The following is a 24370-nucleotide window of genomic DNA, read 5'->3' on the forward strand; positions in this document are numbered from 1 at the left end:
GTTTGCCCTCTATTGGTAAGAACAAGAGGTTCCAAAACAACGTCATTCTTCAATCTAAAATATGTATTTCAATATAAATTGAGAATACTCGTGTTTAATTTTTACGCCAAATACCAAACGTTTTTAACACACTTTCGACTCAATATTGCGCAAACAATGCGTTGCAATATTGCCGGGTCGTTTTCCAAATTCTTTTCAACGCAATATTGGCCATAGATATCACGGTAATATTTCAAACGTAACCGCAATATTGCAACAATGCAGCAATATCCCCGCAAATCGTCTTTGTCCTACGTGCAGTTTAAAGGGCATCCACGCCCTTTCGAAAGTGGGACACCAGCCCTTTGCTTGTTTCATTCGTTTCAGTACGTGCGTTACCTTATCCACCTGTAGTAAGAAGATAAACGCACGTTATCGTCATATAACTGATATCAGTACCGTTATCAGAGTTCGTTACCTGAAACCAAGCTCAGTTTCCTTGCTCACACTAGACAAATCGGTTCATCTACCTTGATTAATTAAAAATGCGGATCGCGGTTCGTCATGACCGCGCTTTCCATTTCGCAAGACCGATCGTGCTCGGTTGCATTCTGATCTCGTTGGTGAGTCGAATATCGGCACAAATCGAGAACCAGGCGTTCGAGAATGCGTATGGTCTGAACGACGAAAATGTGTCTACGAATATCGACGATGCTTTTGAGACGGAAATTAACGAAAGCTCAGCGGTCCCATCGTCAGCGGAAGTCTTCTCAGAAGCGGAGGACCTCGCCAACGTCGAAGATGATCAGGACGAAGAAAAGTCGGACCCACCCTCGCCACTGAAAAACGAGCCGAAGGAAGAAATTGCAGTTTCTAAAGGTATATCTGGGAGAATCGCTGGAGAAAAAAGCGGAAAGTATGTGAGATACGGTGAGTGTTTCGATATCAATGGGCGTGACCATTAATTTTCTAATTTGTCTATAAAGTTAGTCGTTTCGACGTCGGACGTTCCTAAATTGATGTCTGCCGAATATTCCGTTACTCGTCAAAACTTTGATTTTTCGTTTGTGTTAGCATTACTTCAATGTACATGCTCGCGGAATGCTAGCATTATTTGTTATAGAGTCCAACCAACGAATCAGATCTTATCTGCTTTATCAGTTACTCACTCTAACGTGAATCGGAGATGAATCACTAGATTTGTGTCGCCACGACTTTCGTAATGAGTACTATCTTCCTTTTCGTGCCATATATCATCACTGGAAATGTTCCTAAATCAATTCTGTCCACAATGCTTTTAACTGCTAAGCATACGTTTTCGACATTGATATTATGGAGAAGTAAAAGAATTCAATAAAAAATGTGACAATAATGACGCATCGATTTATTATCTAGTAGATAATAAATAGTAGAGTGTACAGTATAGTAAATAGTACACGACATACCTTAGAACATAGGATGAAATGTATAAAGAGTAGCAAGTTTTTTATTTTTGGAACTATAACTTAGAAATACAAAGTCAAATTTGATTTGAAATATAGAGGTTGAAGAATTAAGTATAAAAAAATTGGCAAGTACCATGTATGGTACACCACGCGAAAAGAAGTGAAATGTTCATAAGGGAAGTATGAATACCTCATTTAGAGTCACTAGAACAAGTTTACAATTTTAATGAAATTATCGACCTTCTTTCCTCTAGGTCCTCTTCGCGAGTATTAATAAGAACAAGTTTACAATTTTAATAAAATTATCGATCTTCTTTCTTATAGATCCTCTTCGCGAGTGTTAATTGACTAAGCGATAACTAAAAAAACATAGAACTCTAGGCGTGATCCTACGATCATGTGTCATCATTCTAAAAGTGATTGCGCTTCTGTGCACCCCCATTCCACTAATTGTTTGTTATCGTGCGTAAATCATCTCTCGTTTATAAAATCCATCATTACTCGGAAAAGGTGATACAAGGTCTGGGCTATAGGTTGAATAGTAAATTTCATTATATAATTATACTTTTATTTTTAATAATGACACAAAAGCAGTAAAGCTATTTTTTTCGCACACTAAAAACGAAAGAATCGAACAGTACGAAGCAAACAAATGCAAGACACATTTCCATACACATCACATAAAGTACGTTTCAATCGTATAGGCAAATATGTATCCCATTTTCTTATAAGAACTAAAGTATTGGAATTGATGCGTTCTTGCAGATTCAGATGCACCTGACGCGGACAGGTACGCGCCTCGTTCGTCCGATTCAGTTCCAAACTACGTCATAACAGAAGCGAGGCTGAGAGAAATACGATCCAAGTTTATGTATTGGTTCTTCGACAAGGGCGGTGATAACGACTTGGGCGATTATCAAAAAGACATCCAAACGTCGATGCCACAGATACACAAGAATTTCAACTTTCAATTGCCCTTCTTTGGTTTCAGATTCAATTACACCAGAGTATGTTCCTATTACATGTATGTTACTATTACCTAGAGATTATCTAGGCATCGCCTGCAATTTTTTATTAAGTACTTCGATTAAAGTATGCAATGATAAGTCGTATTACCTGCATAACGAATAAGATAACGTGTGAAGTAGTATTTCAAAAGTGGCCATGTCTGATAATAACAAATTGTTCAGAAACAAATAAACTTCAACTGAGTGTTGACATTAAAAGACCAATATACCATCTTTTAGGTATCCATGAATGGTTACTTAGAATTCAGTGACCCTCCGGTATACTACACTTACCCTGTCGTCTTCCCTGTGAAAGACTGGCCAAAGAAGAACGATCCCAGCTTTATAGGAATATTCTTCAGCAAGTGTCGCATAGGGGAGGTCAGAAAAGACGACATAGATCAAAGAGCGCCTGGCGTCTACTTCAGGTCTGTAAGCTCTCATCGAATGTATTGTTGAACAACAACTATTAGACTCCAGCTTAACGAGTGCCTGTGAAAATAAATTTCAGGCTCGAGAGAGACTTGCAAAGGAGGAATGATCAATTCGGCGTCGAAATGCGGGAGCGTGTTAAGTGGGACGTCCGCGAGGGCATCATCGGTTCCGACTCCTTCGACCCCAAGCACGCTGCTATAATCACGTGGAAGAACATGTCTTTCGCCGGTGGTATCGATAATTCCCTCTACAAGACGAACACCTTCCAAATGGTTCTGGTCACGGACGAGGTGTCCACCTATGTCATATTCAACTACTTAGACATTCAATGGTCCAGTCACACGGAAGCTGGTGGCGATACTACGGGCGGAGAAGGCGGTGTTCCAGCTTTTGTAAGTCGGATATTCGTTGTAGTTAATGCCAGAATTTACCTGAGACACTGTGATCTCGGATAGAATACCCTGGTGTTTGGAATAACTACACCAGTAAGAAAAGTAGCGCTGGTTTTCGAAGAGGATAGAGCAAATGTAAAGCCAAGATGGCTTTCACTATAAGGGACAATATGACTCACAGACAAATAACTTGCAGGAATAGTATAATATATATTACACGAATAAATATGAAGAGTCATGGTATAATATAAGAAAAAGGTAGTTTTCCATGCAGGCTTACGATGCGACCGACGCTTGCAGAACCGTTTGTAAGTCAGTGATAAAGATAAAACTATGGTCACTTTATCTTATCGGTTAAATCAAAAAATAATCGTAGCAGATGGAATGTAATATACGAACGTATTTATACATTTACTCTACAGGGTGGAGATATTCGCTTTCAACGAATTAGTTCGATATCGCTTCTTCGACGTACTTGAAAAGACTATTTAAATGCTCCTCCTTAAGAATTGCTGATTTGTTAACAGCTTATTCGAACAAGGTGCACTATTTATCGCGAGCTTCGTCACGTTTCTTTCATTATGATTTGCAATTCAGGTCGGTTTCAACGCTGGAAACGGTACGCAGTCCTATGAATACAAACCCTACTCTCAAATGTCTACGATTCGCGACTTGACAGGAAGAGGATGGGCGAACCGTTTCCCAGGACGACACATTTTCAGGATAGACGAGAAGATCATGCTCGGGACTTGCAACAAGGATATCGGTAGGTTCGAACGAGAGAGAAGTTGAGGAGCAAGAACGATCCGATTACACGCGATTCTTTTCGTTACAGCTGGGGCAAACTTGCCTCTGGTGTTCGCGCCAGAAAGCGGAAACATGTTAGGCGGGACCATTGTCAACATCACTGGTCCGTGTTTCAACGAGACTCAAAAGATTCGATGCATGTTCGAGACCGTGTGGGTGATCGGTACAGTGATCGATAGGAATCGCGCCATCTGTGTCCAGCCTTTTGTGAAGGCCCAGGGATACATCAGATTCGCCATCAGCATCGGGGATAGCAAATCTTACGACTGGAAGGGAAAATATTTCATTGGTAACATTATTGACGATTATTGTTGACTTTATAATATTTATAAAGGGAATTATTATAAGGGAATATTTATAAAGGGAATTTTAAAAAAATAATGTACATTATTTCATCGCATTTCTCAACTTTTTATTTTTATGGAGTTAATCGATTTGTCCAATGAACGGCTCATATGCCTCTTATAATTTTAGTTTAAGAAGAATTGGTTACACGCCATTCTCCTATGTTAAAGCATTTACCTTTTCAGTAATGAAACAACTAGTTTGAATAAAAATCTATTAAATTATAGTACCTTATCGATTGCAAGTTATTCACTCGTTGAATTTGCTTAGCAATAACAGAGATATATCTTCGTATAAAAATTATTAACCGTGTCCACGGGTTTCGCAGAGACCCCAGCCACAGCTACCGAGAAGATCTACGTTGCTCAATCGGTTCACGAGCGACAACCGGCTGAAATAAAAATCACATGGGATCGATACAACTTGACCAGCAACTTGAACGCTGGCGTGCAGATATCCTTGTGGGGATACCGCGAAACCAAAACTTTACCAGACTTTCAGTACATCACTACTTTGGAGGTGAGTTAAAGAACAATTCAGAAAATGTTCCACAAATAATTCTCTAAGTACATATGACACCGACAAAATTACAGCCTTCGTACACGAATCTCGGCTACTACATCATCCAGCCAGCTAAATACCGCGACGAGTACAATCCCTATCAGCAGGACATGGCCTTTGGATTTATCATGCTGAATTTAACGGATCCGCAGCAAAACACAGGCCACAACATCACGCCGTACGTAACTCGTGAGCAAGATAATACTTTTCCAATTTACATGTGAGCAATAACGCAAGAGATCTTTGCAGGAGCCTGTGGAGCAGGCCAATCCCATTGGGGTGGTACTTTGGTCCGCAATGGGAACGAGTGTACGGGTCGAAGTGGGCCCAACGACTCTGCGATAAGTGGATCATGAACGATAGGTATCTGAAAAACTTCGCTGCGGAAATATCCCTGTGTCCGTGCTCCTTGAAGCACGCGTTGTACGATAAAGGACGTTTCCTTCCGGACTACGACTGCGACAAGGACGCGAATCTGGATTGTATTTACAATCAGCATGCGCATCACTGCGTGAGAACAGGTGCACCTAAGTAAGTATACATAAATATTCAATAGATAATGCTATCATTCTTTCTGTTCCTTAACAGAAAAATAGCGATGTTTATATTGTGCTAGACTGAAGTGTAGAAATATCAAGGAAACATAGATGATGTACGACTAACTTTTGGTATAACTTTGAGACTCTTTCGTTAAATGATAAATATAGTTGACACTAATCTTATCAGTAATCAGCGGTAAAGCTTACACTTATCACAACGAAGGCTACGTTACTTTAATAACACCGACACTCGAGTAACACGGTTATAAATCAAGAATAATAATTATATGCTTCATTTGCTTACGAGATTCTCTAGTATCTATACAGGACTATACAGTTTTTAAGTCATGCAGACAATACATATATTACATTCCATTGTAATTGTAGTATGGACGGTTCCGAGCAACAATGCTGCTACGACAAATACGGTTACCTGATGCTGACGTACGACCAGCAGTGGGGTTCAAGGCCGCATCGATCACACAACCTTGGGTACTACCCCTGGGACGAGGCGAACAAAGTACCCACCCTTTCGCACTGGTACCACGACATATTACCGTTCTACATGTGTTGCATGTGGCAAGAGGAGCACGCGGTCGGTTGCGAGACATTCAGATTCGAGAGACGACCTACCCAAGACTGCGTGGCTTATCAATCTCCTGCGGTGGCGACGGTGTTCGGCGATCCCCACATCATCACGTTCGACAATCTAGAGTACACGTTCAACGGGAAAGGCGAATTCGTTCTAGTACGAGTGAACAACGAGAAGGACAAGTTGGATGTTCAAGCTAGGTTCGAGCAAATGCCGAACAACTTGTACGGCGAAGTCAGAGCTACGCAATTGACGTCCATTGCAGGTACCTCACACGTACTTTTTCACTCAAAAGAAGACATTATTCCTTACTTCAGAGCCAATCATTTTAAGTTACGAAAGCTATTAAAAAATTGACATAAAGTGTTCAAAACACTCTTAGGATCGATAACCTGGAATCCTGAATTCATTTCACAGCTAGGGGAAACAACTCTATCCCCATCGAGGTTCGTCTGAGGCCAAAACACGCCCAGTGGAGATACCGTCTGGATGTTTTCGCGGATAATCGGCGAGTGTACTTCGACAGACCATCAATTAAGTTCCAACACTTCCCTGGAGTGGTCGTTTACACGCCAACGTACATTTTAAACCAGAGCGAAGTGATCATTATGTTCGACACTGGTGCCGGCGTGGAAGTGGTAGAAAACGAGGGATTCATGACGGCCAGGGTCTACTTACCTTGGACCTACTTGGTAAGGCACAGGTCTCAAAAGGGACAAAATAACCTCACAGTACAAGCAAACCTGATTTTTTGCGGTAGATAGGGACCGCGTAAAAAATGCATAAAAGAAATATTTAGAAACTCCATAAATAGCTGTAATAAATAATTTTTCATACCGTATTAAAGTAAACTTTTTTTTATGCGGTGGAAGAAAGGGACCGAATAAAAAATTTTTCGTTTAGAAATATTCATTTTAAGGGAGCACTTATGTCTAAAAATAAAACTCATAAAAAACTATATCTAAATAGAAATAATAGTCAATTTACCTTTAATCTCACTTAAGAATTAATTCTATCTTAAGTAAGTAGCTAATGTCAAGCCATTCACTATCCGCAATGCAATAGACAATAGACGATGCATTCCAACAATACGCGATCGTCGCTTCGCTTTTCTTCCTTTATTAATAATCGATCCCAGTTATATGCTCACGTTAAATTCAAATCAACCGTATCATAATATTTTCATATACCGCATAAAAAAAATCACACAAATCCAATTGCACAAAAAAAAATTGCATAAAACAAAACCGCACAAAAACAGATTCGACTGTAAAGCGTTTAAGAATGAAAGAGAATTGGTAACGCGTTTGGTTTATTTCAGAACAAGACCACAGGACTTTTTGGCAAATGGAACGTCGACATCGCGGACGACCTGTTGACCCCAGATGGTCAACCGGTGACGACAACCAATCTGAACCACTTCGAAGCTGTGCACAGAGACTTCGCGATAAAGTGGATGCTGGAGGACAAGGAGGACGACTTAAAAGGAGGGGCTCTGTTCACCAGAGAATTTGGCAGGACCGCCAGTTACTATGCCAACAGAACGTTTGAACCTGAATATCGGAAGTTCGCTCAGGAAATAATACCGTCTAACAGGTAATTAACGTTTTGCTTAAAATTGATGGACACCGAATTATTTTGAGAAAAATGTGACTTATGTCGATCTGTCGTAGGACGGATGATGTAAAACAAGCTTTAGACCTCTGTGGAGACTCGTATCAATGCCAATACGACTACTCGATGACCCTCAATAGGGATGCAGCCCATTTCACAAGAAATTACTACGACACGTATACTAAGATAAGATATACCAATTTGGAAGATCCAGGTGAGTTACGCGAAGACTTGTGGAAATTGTTTCATTTGAAAACCATGCTTCATCTATGGGTTTATTCGATTGTTTTCAGTAATATCTTGCGGTGTATTGGAGACGCCGCGATTCGGCCGCAAGAGTAACTTCTTCTTTACACCTGGCACGAAAGTGACCTTCGAGTGTAATCAGGATTTCATACTGATTGGCGATCAACGGCGTGTCTGCACGCCACAAGGTCGCTGGGACGTTCCAGAGTATGGATACACGGAGTGTCTACGTAAGTATTTGAACAATGACTTTCTAAAAGCACCACGATGATATACTACTCGAGATATTCAGGGGATCTTTGTGAATAGTTTAGCAAAATTAGTTAGATGCGTGTGCTTGGATCTCATTTTCAAGTGAAAAAGTAATAGCAACAAAATGTATCACAATTCTTCGGTTGAGTTAATTGTTTAAGCAAGCGATCCTCTAATTATTTCGAGCGGTGACTTCGCTTCTGCACGGTATTAACCCACCATACGCTACAACATTATTACATTCACAACGAAGAACACATCGTAATCCTGTACAAATTTTCTCACCCAACTCCCTCAATTTTACGATTTTCTTTTCTCATTTTCCACTTCACTCCCGTTAAAGTCATTTCGAATTCAATAATCGCATTCATGCATAAAAAATGCCAATTCATTTAGGTTTCATGAGCTCACAGATAGAAAAATAAAAAGTGTTTGGTGTTGCATAAATATAGGTAACGTCGAGTATGCGCAGCGTACAGCATGGACGACAATGGGTATTATTTGCGCCGTTTTGATTCCAATAGTAGCAATTATCGGGGGCGCATTTCTTTATATAAGAAAGCAACAATCGAATGGAAGCTCCGTAAAGTCTTGGCGTTACTCTTTGCGCGAATCTAATGCCGACAATGAGTCTACATTGAGACAGACCACACCATTAAAACCATACGTTAGAGCGATTTCACCCACTAGCGACACTAGTACTACACCGAGTACCAGCAAAAAGCGTCATAGCTATGATAAAGTCTATCGTACCAATGAGCCTTTGCCAAATATGCCCGATGTCGATTTCGAGGACAAAGACTGGGACCTCAAAGAACCTAATTCTCCGACAGAATCGGAAAAGAGTATGATAGAGTCCGTTAGAAAAGCTGGAAGTCCCAGCAAAGAAAGCGACGTATAATATTGTTCAGAGGACGTTAAACGTTGAGAATTTAACAAACAATTTCGAATAATTCACATAGCGTACTTGACATTCCAAAACTTCACCATTTACACATGTAATCATTGGAAGCGTTTCTTCTATGACAAATATTTATAAACATGTTACTCTCTCTCTCTTTCATTGATCGTAATAACTCGTGTCTACATTTTCGGAATAATTCCGTGTTACATCGTACAAAACAAGCATACATTAAATATCATTATTATTCTTTTTCACGTGTAAATTACATCTTCTGTTTTTGCTGTGGAATAGAAATGTCCTTCATTTTATAGAATTCTGTTCATCGTGTAGTGTATACAAGTAGTTTTATAAAGTGTAATAAATTTCAAGCGCAGTAAAATGCGGTAACAAAGTTTGTAAATTCAATGATGCAATGTAATGTAGCGCAACTGCTTACAATGCTTGCTAATTAATGTAAAAATACAGTTCAATAAACTTTTTTGTATCCTTCAATATTCTGGAAATTTCTATTCCACATGCATTTACTAAAACTTTTGCAAAACGTTTCAAGCATTGGTCAGAATCATTACAGTGGAATGGAAATTTCCACAAGTAGTACTATTGTCATCGTTTTCTGTTATTTCTTATCCTTTCACCTTTATCCTTTCTTCTATAGGTGTACATGCATGTACGGTACATAGCTATCTTATATCTATTCTGAGATTATTTATCAATACAGCGATTGTTAAACTTTTCATCGGGTTGTTACCCTGAATTAATATTAATAATATAAATTTCATTAAAAATCACAGGTCAACAGGAATACAGTTCTCGCCAAGCAGGAATTACAGCTGGTATAGTACTTGGTTGCCTAATTCCAATTATACTCCTAATAGTTTTTGCGGCGATCAGACTTTTAAAACAACGAAAGAAAGCGCGAGAAGAGGAAGAAGCAGAAACTAGGTATCATAATTTAAACAAATCATAAATGTCGGTGTAACGAACAACCGTAGTTGTTTCTCGATGTGATACTAATACTTGAAATCTTTATACAGCGCAAGAAGCACAGAACTGCAGAATTTAAAGAAAATCGCAGAGGATGAACCACCTGCACCATATTCAAGTAGAGCGACAGAAATTAATTGAATAGTATTAGTTTTTTAATAGTAAAATTTTTTATAATCTGTCTCACGTCATCACTATGATAATATCATTTTTTCATTTCAAGGCACTCTTACGAATAAGGAATGTATTCATAGTATGCTTAGATTAGTTTTAATGTTCACGCTAACGTAAGTAATCGCAATATAGAACGAAACATTTATTTAACAAAACAAACGAAAGACCCTTTCGTTGGGACTTCTTCCTAGGATATAAATTGTATGTATAAAGCAACGAATTAGTTTATTTATTATGTAAGTAATATATACACTGAACTCTTTATTGCAATTTTGTACTATCGTAGAATAGAAAAATAGACTGTGACATATATATTTTATAGAATGATAATAAAAATCGAACTTTGTAGCGAAAGGGTTAAGTAACTGTATCTTAAGTTATCCAAACTTTTATTAATTTAAAAAAGAAACGCAATTTCGTTTCTGTAGCTTCTATTCGTACACAGGTCGATTACAATTCATAGGGAGACTATTTCCTGACATACGACCGCAAAGGGTAATAGTTTTAGTATTAGTGGCGCCATCGGTGAGGAAAGATGCAAGTTTGTCGTGAAAATTGTTATAAACATGATAAGTTGTACATATTAACGCATGCTTTTATCATTTTATCATGTTATATCCTTATTACTTTAGATGAAATGAAGCTACTTTTACTATCAAATATAAAGTCGTATTAATTATGAAAAATTGAATTGAATTGAATTTATTGATAGTGGCCATAGGCTCTACCGAGCCTATAGGCCCGGATATAATATTACAACTCTCGAGTGTGTATGTGTAGTTCATTTACAGTACTTGTGATACAGGAGGATTTTCTATTCATGAAATATTTACATATGGTTGAAAATGTAAAAATGTATCGGTGGCGTCACATTGTAAAAACGATGGGAACTATTTTCCCTGCAAACTTGGGCGTTTTTCCACTGATAGCGCCACTAGTACTAGACCCGCGAAAGTGTACTAATATCGATACATTTTTGAAATGACACAAAATCTTAATTTAGTATTAAAACCTAATCAATTTAAACTATGTTTAGTTGCATTTCCAAGTATATACTAAATTAAATTGGAATAGGCTAGACTACCGTATTAGCTGTAAGTTTATCATAGTATCACAGCAACTCCTATTATCAGACTCTGTGCAGTACATGAACATGAATCACCTGTAATCCCGTACATTATATAAATATAATACTATATACACGCAATTATATGTAATTGTCTAAGGGACACATAGATCTACGAGAGTTTTAGCTGTCGTTAATAAAGAAAAAACTAAATACTAATAGTAATAAGACCATATTATTAAATTAGTAGAATTCAGTGGTCATGCAGGACGTGGCTGCCGAATATACAGCATTTGGTGGGCACTTGATGCGCAACCCATTCTTCTCTAAACGTAAACTGCATGTACTTCAGATCCATATACCATCATTTAAATTACTTCATTTTCAGGAGAGTACAACAAGAAACGACTGCCCACCAATTTGCCCTCTTTCTCGGCAGGCGCGTTTCAGCATTAGTATACAGTGGGTGTAGAAAGTATTCGTACACCGATCAATTTCCAAAAAGACTGTGTAAAATTGTAATTTATTAACTCATTTGTTACAAACAATGACATTCTATATATTCTCGGAAATCTCTAGAATAGATAGATTACAAAAAAAAAATAGCAATTTATGTAAGCTGCGAAATGAACAAGAAAAAAACAATTAATCGATGGAAATGTTGAAGCAATAAGTACTGTTTAGAAGTACTTTACCGGAAATTTGATGTTTTCTAATTCGTACGGAGCAATAAACTGATGTGTTTACGTTACAAACTCTACTGCAAATGATTCGTCATAAGAATCGTACAAATGCTTATTGCTTCTATACTTTTACCCACTTTTCGCATTTTTTCTGTTAATTTCACAAATTATATTAACTAGTAAATGTTGTTTGGACTATATCTATCTTAGAGATTTCCGAGAATATGTAAAATATCATTGATTATAAAAAAGGAAGTTAAGAAACTACAATTTCACACAAAAGTTTTTAGGAAAATTGATCGGTGTACGAATACATTCTACACCCACTAGTTCGCTGGAGTACTTTATGGTTGATGTGCAACACGTGCGGCTACATTCAGACAATAGTGTGTCATGCCCTCTGGTAACGATAGCGAGCAACTAACTACGCGACTGATAACCGACCGTTCGACGTCTCGCGTCGCGACGCTCAGAACCGAGTGGTAATTCTACCACTGCGTTACCCAGTGATTAAACTATTTACGGTTAGACTTCCCGCTACGGGTGTTTAGGATGCATGTCGTTCCGACGTTGTGTTCCTCGGTAACTGTAATTACGCGAATTCGCTTGGTTTACGACGAACGCTGCGAGACACATCACCGATCCATTGAGACGTGAACGTGTACCGGCGCTCGAGCTGAATTATTGTGTAGAAATTGACGCGGAGGATTCTGGATCGCCCTCGAAACCGCACACAAAGTAGTTTCGAGTAATGGATTTAATTGGATGACAGTCGAGGGAAAAAGTCACGTTACCAGAGGTATGTGTTGGCAGAGATTCGGTTACCATACTGTAATTTCAATCGAGCTTCTCGACGCTGTTGCTTCTTCGAAAAAGACCATCATTCGAGCAACAAATAACCTCTTCCCTTTGTAATTTGAGAAGATGCGCAAAAAACTAAAATTTCATTACATTTTCTTTTCATTGTAACCGATAGAAGATAAGATCGAAGTACTTTTTTTTTTGTAGAATTGAATTGTCTCTAATATGTACTTTCAATTATTTTTGCACAATTTTTCTAAAATCTCGATTGTACAATAGAAAAAGAAACATAAATATCAGTTTACCTCATTTACGATGTGAAGGAAAAAATTGATGCATACGCCTATGAAAACCTCGAATATCCTGGTAGTTACGCCAATGAATGTTGCCGAGTTCTTCCAGGAAAAAAAAATGCCAGACGGCTACGTCTAGGGCTACCGTTATTTCTCGGAATCGCGTACGCATTTTCAGGAATTTTTGTGGGGTTCTATATTTATATAGGTCACCTCCTTCCATTCATCTTAGTCAATCGATACGGGAACTTTAAATTGTCGTATCTCGGCGTAGAATCGTCGGATTCGATCCTAACAAAACTAAAATCGAAGGGCAAACTTTCTCTCGTCTGATAAATATTTATTAGTAATAAAGTACTACGTATATTTTGATGTGTATTAACATTGTAGATGTTAAATAATGTGTACAATACCGAATTTTTACTTATAGATCTCGGAATTCGTACGACCAAGTCCACTCGCTAATCATTCTGCGAGTTGGGAAATATGTCCGTCATATTCCAATGGCTCGACCATGGCTAGGGTGTTTATTCGGCATTTTAATACCATCGACGATCTTTTACCTGTATTTGTTATTGAACGGTAACACTCCCCGTTAATTTTACATTGGTTCTTCATCGAAATAAGTTCTCTTGTTTTTCATGGAAATTCTCACAATTTAAAAAGATCAGATATAAATAATTACACTTTTTTAATCATTGAATAAAAAATTTGAGTAAAACGAATAGAGGATTTACAGAAATCAAAAGCACACAGATTTTGAATTTGATATTATTAAATATAGAAGTAGAGTGGCAACATCGAAATAAAGAATTATGCACTCGAAATCTCCACTCATAGAGAGAGAGTAATTATTTACCTCTGACTTTTCTCGAATGTTTCTCGTTACCTGTTGATTTCTTATTGTAGTTCCTTCCGCTGGAATCGGTTCCTTCAAACTCGATGGAAAATCAGGCCCGTTCTCTGTGGATATAGAAAAATCGAGTTTTCACGTGGATGGGCCTATTCTCCACAAGTTGCGCTTAGAGAGTAATCGTGCCGAGGTAAAAACATAGTGGCGAACATTAGTGTCACCTCTAATTTCTCCAATTTTGGTCTTCGATATTGCGAAACTCCGAATGTAACGAACATTCGAACCGTCGAAGATCAGTGATCGATAGTTGTTCTGGATCTCTTTCAAGGTAAAATGCGAGACCATCCACATCGCGATGGTGTGCGCCGGATACAACTCCACGTTCTCTCTGGTGACAGTAGTAAAATCCATTTTATTCTACCGCACTAAACCTTTGCACTTTCACTTGCTCGTCGACGAAATCGCGAAGAGAACTCTGACGACCCTGTTTCGCACATGGGATTTACCGCATGGTTAGTAAAGAGCCGTGATTACTATTCTCGCCCGTTCCTCGGGACGGGATGGATTAGCAGACTAATGCATTAGATCTAGACGCGAGGATGTCTCGTTTTAATCTACGACCAGGTGGGTCTGCGAATTTGAGGTGACATGGAAGGCACGTGGCTATTAAGTATTCGAATTTTACAATTGAAGTGGGTGGGATTTTGTTTGAGAATATTATATTTAAAAATGTAAAGTTTCTAACGTAAAAAGGTTGTACATGCAAAATGTGTATATACCATCAGTCCCATAAGTATTCGTACCCTCTATGCTTTTTGAAGAAATTTGTCTAAACTAAACGATAGATTCGATGTTTCCAACTAAATATTTCATTATAGATACATACACGTAAACATTTATTTGGAAACACCAAAGCTATAATTTAATTTAGACTTTCTTTGATAGGCGTAAGCAGACTGCAGACGTTTAAATGCAAATTGATATTTCTATAGATATAGATAATAGAAATGAAGTTTAAACGAAAGTATCTCTTCTGTTCTAAACAGTGTAACATGTATTTTATTCTTGATATTTTATATATTTTTGTATTTGTGCATATTCTCATAGATTTCTCAGTATCTCCACTTGCCATAAATACAATCGTTAGCCATATGGGTACGAATACTTACGCGACTGATTGTATGTGTCGAAGAAACGTACATTTATCTACAACCTTTTGCAATTAAGTTTATTCTGTATTAGAGAGTAATATGAAGTAGTTTATTATTTTTGTTAACACTTTAATTCATACAACACTTAAAATGTCATCATTCAATTATACCAGTCTTGTTATGCATGTCCTCTGGATGTACAACGAGACACAAAAATGATTAAACACGCGATGACCTAATTGTAACAATTATCGTGCCAAGCACCGGCTGAGCTAAATTTGAGCGACGAATTAACCTTCCGATGGCCGTGTGAATTTTTCTGGCCCGTATAGCATGTGTTCGAGGACATAATCTTCCACTCCACAAGTCCACTAGACTATAACGAGCTTCCAAAGTAGCCCCATATTACTTTATGCAAATACATTCCCACGAAAGATTAATACGAGACTTGAAAAACCAGGAATTGTCACTGGCTTGGACAAAATAGACTCGACAGGAACCAATTGGCCAGTTTACTCCACACGGCCATCGAAGTGTTAACCCTTTGCACTCTGCACCATCTCGTTGTAGAATGTGCGAACAGGAATCGCATTACATTAAATAGTCTAACTTTGAAAATGTGTCTTTTTTGGTATTATTAGACTTGATTATAAATTCTTCTAGCTTTCTTGAAGTATTGACACCACTGCAAATATAAAGGATTTTTCAAATGAAACTTCGGAATTTTGTTTTTTAATATATTCAATATATTCTATGATGTATTATATATATTGTAATATATATTGAATATGTTCAATTGGTATATTTTAAATAAAGTACACATGATTGTAATTAAACATAATTGAAAGTGTCCACTACGCCAAGTTGACAGGTATATTTTATTATTAAAAACAAAACCCTGAAGCCTCTTTTAGGATACCCTTTACTTCACACTCTTTCCACGTAATGCCTGCTCATATATTTTTCTTTAAATCTCCTTATATGTACATATACACCATATTTTGGTTTGATTTCTCGTGCAATTCCAATAAGGAAACTTCAAGAAAACATGAATTTTTAACAAATTTACTCTAGCATAAATTTGTTCTACATAATCATTAACCAAATTTGTTAGACTTACGATGTCTCCTCGTAGAGGGCATCCAGGATCCGCAAAGGGATAATCTCAAATCTCGCGTTGCTCGAGGAACGGATGAGAGTCGATAATGTCGCGAGTATCCGGTGCCGGCGGTTCTTGCTAGTTACGTTCCTTCGTTTTAGTGAACCTGACGTATTACAAGGCCGAACTATGGGTGCCAAAGGTGTCGTGGATCCCAAACAAGCATTACTCGGGTGTTTACGGTTTGCTGAAGTTAATTCTGCCGGATGCGATGCGGGTGGACAAGGTCCTCGTATTCGACACCGACGTGACCGTTTTGAACGACGTCGGTTTGCTTTGGCGATCCTTCGAGAATTTTGAGGACGATCAAGCCCTTGGATTGACGGAGAATCAAAGCCATTGGTACATAAAGGCGCTATCGTACGGTCAGCGACCATGGCCAGCTTTGAGCAGAGGCTTCAACACAGGCGTGATGCTAATGGACTTGCAGCAACTCCGTAACAGAAAATTTACAACCCTCTGGGAAACGGTCACGAAACGGGTGCTGGCACAAATACCGGAAACTAGTTTGGCCGATCAGGATGTGATAAATGCTGTTATCAAAGAGCATCCCTCCATCGTGTACAGAATAGAGTGCACGTGGAATATTCAGCTAAGCGAGCACACGATCAGCGATCTTTGCTACCGCGACTCTGGACGGATAAGCGTACGTAAAGCTCTGGCTTTGGGGATAGGTGGCACCTATTAGGTGCACGATAGAACCTCCGTTATGCGAACATTACGAATAATAAATGATGCAAACGGAATATTCTCTTAATCCAAATGTTTTGTCATCGATTAGTTCACATAACGAAAGTTCTGCTGAATTTACGTTCGAAGACAATTGTTTCAAAAGCTTTCCTCGCGGTTCCTTTTAGATCGTGCATTGGAATTCCCCTCGAAAGCAGGATGTATATAATAAGCACATCAACGAGTTCCGTAAATGGCATAAAGTCTTCCTCGAGATGGACGGGAATCTTTTGCGCAGACGCCTATTCGATTGCGATAAACACGAAGCAGTGTCCCAAGTAAGTCGTGATTTCAAAACCGATTGGCAAACCACAATTGCTCTGTTCAAAGTACTTTATGAGGCAAGCAAAGTAACTGGAGTTTGACTGTAATTCGATTGTACGCTATCGATCTTAATCTTTTGCATTTGAGGAGCGACTTAGAAGTGACAGTCTATGTTTATCTTACATTTCATTCGTTCATAAACGGGTTTCTGAGCTATAAACTGATACACATAGAAGTAGTAGTAAGATATTTTATATCCACGACTCTCCATTCATGATAGAAGAAGAAGAAGGTTTAGTCGTCTAAATTTTTAGCTCTCTGTAATGAAACTGTTGTCGAGTGCAAAGGGTTAAGTTTGAAATTAACTCCCTCTTTTTATTAGGCAACTAAATCCCTTACGAGGTTATTAGCAACATACTCATTACTGAGCATATTAGCAATTAAATTATAATTAAATCAAACAGTACACATTACACTATTACATAGAAGTGAAACTGAGAAACAATTACTAAATAATTACAGTATTACCTGATAGTAGATTAGGAACAATGTATGACTTACGACGATAGACCATGAGATTTTAGAAACTTGAATATAATTAGTAATGGTTGATTCATTGGTTCGCTGAGGAATAGATCTATTGTATGAGGCGGATAAAGTTCGATTTTACAAATGCTACGAGTCATGTTATTCCTATTGCAATTAAGGATTGAGCATTGCTACGTTACATGGTTGAGATTCTGCTCTGAACAACCACACTGGCAGCTCGAGTTGCCGGCAAGTTTAACTTTGAAAAGAGAGGCGAAATCCTTGGAGATTTGAATTCTATTGCGTCAGTAAAATTGAATAATTCGGGGGTAAGATTTCTGATAAAACTCGAGGAATCTTTGGAGAAGATTATTTTATTTTAATATATTCAAGTCATCACCCCACCATACTGGAGGTATTCTTAAACTAATTGTTCAAATATATTATTTGTAGACATTCTTCCTGCATCAGAAACCGTATTCAAGATGTTTGCTCGTATTGTTAAGCAATCCTGAGCAGTTTGTCTACTGTTTCATTACTAATCCATTCACTGCCAGGCAAATTAAAAGCATTTTGCCTTATGCGCCAAGATTTAATACAGATGTGTAATGTAGGTTATTATTTTGATAATAAAAAGTGATATTAAATTTGTTGTTTTAAGAAGAAAATTTACAATCTTCTTTTGCAATAATTCGTGACTCAAAAGGCTATAAACTTATTCTTTGAGTGATTGCAATCAATTTGAAACATCTCGTAGTTGGCAGTGAATGGGCTAATCAGTATAATTACTTACCTTGTAAGTAAAAATCCTCTAAAAAATCTTCCACCTAAAAACATGTAAAGTAAAGCTTCGCCACATGAAAATCACCATATGATTTGATTCAAATAAATAGTTCAAAAAATTCCTACCGCATCCTAATTCCACCCCAGGCGAATGCTTCCAGCTCCCCAGGGTCTACTAGTTCCACACCACAGTTTTCTACCTTTCAGTACAACGAATCAAGTCCCTGTCGGGATTTCATGAGAGGCGCGACCATGTTGTATCGCACGCATCCTTTCCTCCTGGAGTACGAATACAACGTGTACGCTCCGGCGGACGTTGCTCTGGTAACTCAGTGTAGCGTGGAAAGAATACCGTTGCTGGAGGACCTGTCGAAACACTGGCCCGGCACCATAAGCGTCGCGCTATACCTCACCGACGCGGAGGTGCAGAACTTCCTCGAGTTCGTCCGCGGCTCCATCGAGCTGCGCAAGAGAAAGAACATCGCCTATCACGTCGTCTACAAAGACGGGGTGCGTCCTTCTCTCATTCTTGATGTCTGGTTCTGAGGATTTCGGACAACATTCCAATAATAAGATATCGAGGCTGGAAGATACACTCACCTCTCTTAACCCTTTGCACTCGAGGGACGACTTACAGTCTTTGTTTATCTTAGATTTCATTAAATCTTGAACTGTTCTTAGCGACCATAAATAGCTTCCTACGCTGTAAACTGGTACACTCTGAAGTAGTAGTAGGACACTTTGCTTCCATGACTCTTCAATAATGATAGAAGAAAGTTTAGTCGTTTAAAAGGTTAGCTTTCTGTAACAAAACTGTCGTCGAGTGCAAAGGGTTGATAGGTCCTCTCTCAATAGAGTCGTTCTTCTCAATCAGCGCTCGAACGCTTTCTCTACTTTATATCTTGGCCATGCTCATGAGTAGTGAAACTAGCATTTCTCTCAATAAGCCCGCGAACCAAAAGTTACATTTAAACCTTATTTTTTATGTTCCCAAATCATTGAATGTTATTTAAATGTCTTTATAATATATATACATAGAAAAAGTATTGAAATCAAAACATACATCTGGCCTATTCTACTAGAAATTCGTTAACAGTCCTGTTTAATCTAAATTGTAAAGAAGTACATAGAAAAGCTTAGAAGTACATTAAAATATTAAAAATGTGTAATGAAAATGGCAAAGATTATAATTACTATTATTCAATGGCGTCTTTTTTTTAAATAATAGTGAAAATGCAAATATCTAGATTAAATTATTGGTAATAGAAATTTTACAAACTAGATCACAATGATATACAAGTTTTCACCACAATAAACTAGAAATGTGACCACGATTATGTACACACGACTGAGAGCGAATACTAACTTTTAACTGTTAGAATCGCATGATAAATGCCTGAAATGTAACAATTTAACAAACCGAATGTCTTTTAATGACCAGCGCCTTAATTTAAATACTTCATAATGGACCGGCGCTATTGACAGAGTACGCACAGTATCTGCTCGGAGTCGAACATAGGGTATTAGTGAGAAAACCTGACTCCAGGAAAATTATTCTCCTTATGACCCGTGACCAGTCCTATTGAGGGAGGTGACTGTATTTTGATAAACGAGTAGAGGAACGTTAGCGTGGAATATCCAATTACTCCGACACGATTTATGATAATTGTGGTAGTCTCTTTCCCTAGGAACTGTATCCGATCAATTATCTGAGAAACACTGCCATGTCGTATGTGTCGACTCCGTTCATTTTTCAATTGGACGTGGACTTTCTTCCGCAATATGGCCTGCACGAGAGCCTCATGGGCTACATCACCAAGTTGAACGTCAGCGAGTCGGACAGGGTAGCTTTGATCGTCCCTGCGTTTGAGACTGAACGTTATAGGTACTTAACGCCGACGTGTAATAGAAGCAGAGATGGGCTCGACGATGTAGATATCATTCAACATACTGATTTGCATATAACCTACTGTCACTGTCAACTTATTCACCATAACGAATTGATCAATATTTTAACAAAGTATCGGTAAGCCCATCTCTGATTCAAATGAACGAATAGCCTGTTGCACTAACGTTTTACAGGTTCACTTTCCCCGCAAATAAGGACGAGGTGTTAAAGTTCCTGAAGCGTGGCGTTCTGTACACCTTCCGGTACCACGTTTGGACGCAGGGTCACGCAGCCACGAATTACAGTTATTGGCGAAACACAATGGAACCGTATGAAGTACGTGTATACATCGGTCGCCACATATGAGCCGTTCACTGCACAAATCGATTAACTCCACTTTTTGAAAAATCTCAAATTTAAGTGTCAAAGCACTTCGTATAGTCATAAATTTTTATATTTCATCGCATTTCTCAACTTTTTGTTTTATGGAGTTAATCGATTTGTGCCATGAACGGGTCATATGTAAATCGTAAAACAATGAAGTTTAATGTCACCGTAGGTCTCTTGGGAACCAGATTTTGAGCCGTACATAGTGGTCTCGAAATTGGCCCCTCGTTACGACACGAGGTTCATCGGTTTCGGATGGAACAAAGTTTCCTATTTAACCCATCTGACGGTATTAGATTACAAGTAAGAGGCGTTTTATAAATGCACTATCTAATAAAATTACAGAATACGACCACCCTGTAGCGCAATGCCATAAATTGAAGATTTATATAGGTACATTGTCTTGCCGGATACGTTCATTATCCATCGGCCTCACGCCCCTAGTCTCGACATCGGCAAGTTCAGAACCGACTCTATTTATAGGAGGTAATGTATGATTAAATATATTGATCGAGGCAATTAGGCTATTATAGGCTATATAGGCGGTTTAGAGAAGCGAATTAAGCAGCGGGTGGTGAAAGAAGTATATCGTGAGTTCAATATACAGGAAGCCTGTATCGTTCCTGATTTGGAATGGGTGCATTTAAATTTGATAATTGAATTGGCGTAATACTAAGTACAGTTTGAACACCACAGTCTTGACATTATATACAAAACAAAGGATTTTAAAATTGCACAAATTGTGATCTTAAAACAGGGACTCATTCTTTTCTGAAACTTTTCTTTTGTCCCACCATTGAAAACATACCACCCTGTATAATCTGCCACAGCTTTCGAAGTATTGAATACCGTTCCGAGTGAAACAGCAATTTCTGTATTTGATACTCTAATGGCTTTCAATGGCGTATTGAATAAATGAAACGAACGATGCAATTAAACTAATTTGCTTTTCAGATGTCTGAAAAAGTTGAAGGACGACTTCGTCGAAGAACTGGTGACAAAGTATGGCGAGAGTGCCCTGTCAAAGTTGAAGAAAGTAACCAAAGAAGAAAAGATACTAAAACTTGTCGGAACCAAATAATACTATATACACGGACTATATTTATGATATTTTAAGAGACTGTAAAGACGCTGATGTTATGATTATTTTCTCAATAAAAATGCTCTCTGAAAATTCATGGAAACGTTCATTTTCGCAGCAGCGACGCTAGGGAAACGGTTTTTTTTTTATAGAATCCGCCCGAAGACGCACAATTTACGAGCGAACGAATGCGTTACAACAGTTGGGCCTCACCTTAACAGTATCACATGTGGGTGTATCAAGGTACAGCGATGGGGTTGGGAAATATTTATTAAAATTTAACCATCGTAGTGGAGTGTACAGAGTGGTGCTTTCAGTACATTCTCGTAATGTTACAGTCACGCTAAATATTTCATTTATAAAATATGTATAATATTTACAGTGATAGTACATTGACATGGCATGTATAAATTATAGTCGGCCGAAACGTCACGCCGAACGGAACTGAATTCTGTTACAAGGCAAGTTGCAATATTTCATGGTAAAACTTTCGTACAAAAATAATCGTGATTACAACGATCGCAATGATAATAACAGCACAACGCAACGGTATAATTCCAATAATCGATAGGAATATTAAATATAAATAGCCATAATAATAATAGTAATGATAATAATGATGATAATAGTATGATAACACGAATAATAAGATATAGAATAGAAGAAATACAAATAAAAAGACATGATCAACGATCGCAAAGTTTTACGTCGATTATCCATCCTTAACGTTCCTATATCATCTAGAGTCTATGAAAGAAAAAAATCTGAACGCTACGTTCCCTAAGGAGGTTCCTTACGGCTAGATCGTGACACGCAAACATAGTTCCTTTACATTTATAATAATCCCTATTACGATAAAAACACTTCGAAGCGTTCTTATCCTGTACAACGGAACGCTGTACGAGATACGAAAATATGTTAATGAAACGTCGTTTATTCATGACTCGGCCCCATAACGTCTACACACACATTCATCAAGTACGAGAAACTTGGACGCGGCCTGATCCACAGAAACACACGTCCTACACCGTTCGCCTAACACAACACGTCGTCAGGAACACGATTCGCGTTTCTGCACGGTACTATTATATTATATGCGGTTAGTACACACGCGGAAAATGGTGAGAAAGTTTTTCTTTTCTTTTTTTTTAATTTTTTTTTTTACAAATGGAATGAATTAGGCAGTTTCAACGACGATTAGGACACGATTCGAGCCGTCGTTCAAGAAAGCACATTTTTACAGATCTATCCGAGCTACCGTTTTACATCAAATCAACTATCGTATCACCGACAAACGCTTCGCGACAAATTTCCCGTCGCTGAGATACGTACGCATTAACCCTTTGCGGTCGCATGTCGCAGTTGGAAGCGATACAGCTCTGGAAATGGAAGATTGCTTTAGACCATACGCTCCTATACGTGTGTCCAAGGTGTTCCTAAACCAGTGTCATCCAACGTACGTAAGCTCCACAGCTTATGCAGAGCTTCTCCCACTCTGCGTATCGCGTGACAGGTGATAACAAAGAATATGGCGCTCAGAGGGTGTCAACGATTAAAAATTTTCGTATGTCGTTAGTTTTTAAATTTCAAACATACGTTAGTTATATTAGGCTGACGTTCTTTCTTTTAAAAGAAATGGTCATTTTATAAAATTTACTGAAACACTGTTTTGTCATTTAAACATACTCTGAAACATTAGAAAAGAAATTCAGCCTTATCCGAAGTATTCTATACAGTTCTACTCCACTTCTACATCATTTTTTTGTTGCAAGAGGCAAATAGAGAGTATCTGAGAGACAAAGAACGTGTGGTACAGATATTCATAAATAACAGTAGGATGGCAAGGTGAGGATAACTCCTCGATTACCTTCACTGGCCAATAGATTTCGCGACGAGCACTTTCTCAGTTCGAGCAGCCACGAGGCCAGAGATGGACCGTAAAAGGTTAACGCAGTCGTCAGAATCATGTATGGGGCACGGTTATATGCGAAATGATCGCTCGTCTTTGTCACTTGACGCTCAATCGCAATTCGCAGAGATCAATTAGGAAATTCTTCTCTCGCACTAGCATCGGGCGTGGTCTCTCGAAGGTTACTCGCTTAATTCGTCATTGTTTTATTACCAACGCAATTCCTTTGAATCAATAACTCCTCAACCGAAAATTACGTCGTCTCGGTCTCGAAAAAATGTCAGTCTTCGAAGAAGCGGCTACGGTTCGGCGCTATTAACCCCTTGACGCATGAACAATTCGACGAGCCATGTCGGATATTAATTAATAGAATTAGCGTTCATCTATTGGTCGAATAAGTCATTACAAACGCACTTGTAAATACTAAACGGTATATTAAAAATATTACTAAAATTAATCTTGGAGAAGAAAGACAACGAAATATAAAAATATACATTTAAAGTAAATCTTACCATTACT

At 38.2% G+C, this 24370-nt stretch overlaps 2 protein-coding genes across 6 annotated transcripts; both read left to right on the plus strand.

The window, feature by feature from the left end:
* Positions 1-478: 478 nt before the first annotated feature.
* On the plus strand, positions 479-10630 carry LOC128895846 (protein mesh). 2 transcript variants are annotated; one of them, XM_054158800.1, is made up of 16 exons: positions 479-909; positions 2190-2431; positions 2672-2859; positions 2943-3258; positions 3856-4024; positions 4094-4354; positions 4739-4929; positions 5004-5149; positions 5221-5502; positions 5898-6367; positions 6520-6794; positions 7424-7698; positions 7776-7930; positions 8010-8192; positions 9910-10060; positions 10153-10630. In XM_054158800.1, exons 1-16 carry the CDS (start codon positions 525-527, stop codon positions 10241-10243), a joined length of 3780 nt encoding a protein of 1259 aa, XP_054014775.1. In that variant the 5' UTR covers positions 479-524; the 3' UTR covers positions 10244-10630. The 2 variants fall into 2 exon arrangements, with proteins under 2 accessions (XP_054014775.1, XP_054014766.1); XM_054158791.1 differs by lacking the exons at positions 9910-10060; positions 10153-10630 and adding an exon at positions 8667-9451.
* A 1901-nt stretch (positions 10631-12531) lies between these two features.
* On the plus strand, positions 12532-22050 carry LOC128896048 (xylosyl- and glucuronyltransferase LARGE2-like). Of its 4 annotated transcripts, XM_054159190.1 has the most exons (12): positions 12532-12824; positions 13550-13701; positions 14029-14162; positions 14301-14484; positions 16384-16928; positions 17140-17289; positions 18794-19096; positions 20275-20471; positions 20669-20810; positions 21034-21164; positions 21255-21347; positions 21816-22049. In XM_054159190.1, the coding sequence occupies exons 2-12, from the start codon at positions 13623-13625 to the stop codon at positions 21940-21942; spliced, it is 2085 nt and encodes a 694-aa protein (XP_054015165.1). In that variant the 5' UTR covers positions 12532-12824; positions 13550-13622; the 3' UTR covers positions 21943-22049. The 4 variants fall into 4 exon arrangements, with proteins under 4 accessions (XP_054015165.1, XP_054015181.1, XP_054015173.1 ...); XM_054159206.1 differs by lacking the exon at positions 18794-19096 and having other exon boundaries at positions 21816-22050; XM_054159198.1 differs by lacking the exon at positions 21816-22049 and having other exon boundaries at positions 21245-21347.
* Positions 22051-24370: the final 2320 nt, after the last annotated feature.

Source organism: Hylaeus anthracinus, unplaced genomic scaffold (genome assembly GCF_026225885.1).
Source record: "Hylaeus anthracinus isolate JK02 unplaced genomic scaffold, UHH_iyHylAnth1.0_haploid 0, whole genome shotgun sequence".
NCBI classification, from domain to species: Eukaryota; Metazoa; Arthropoda; class Insecta; order Hymenoptera; family Colletidae; genus Hylaeus; species Hylaeus anthracinus.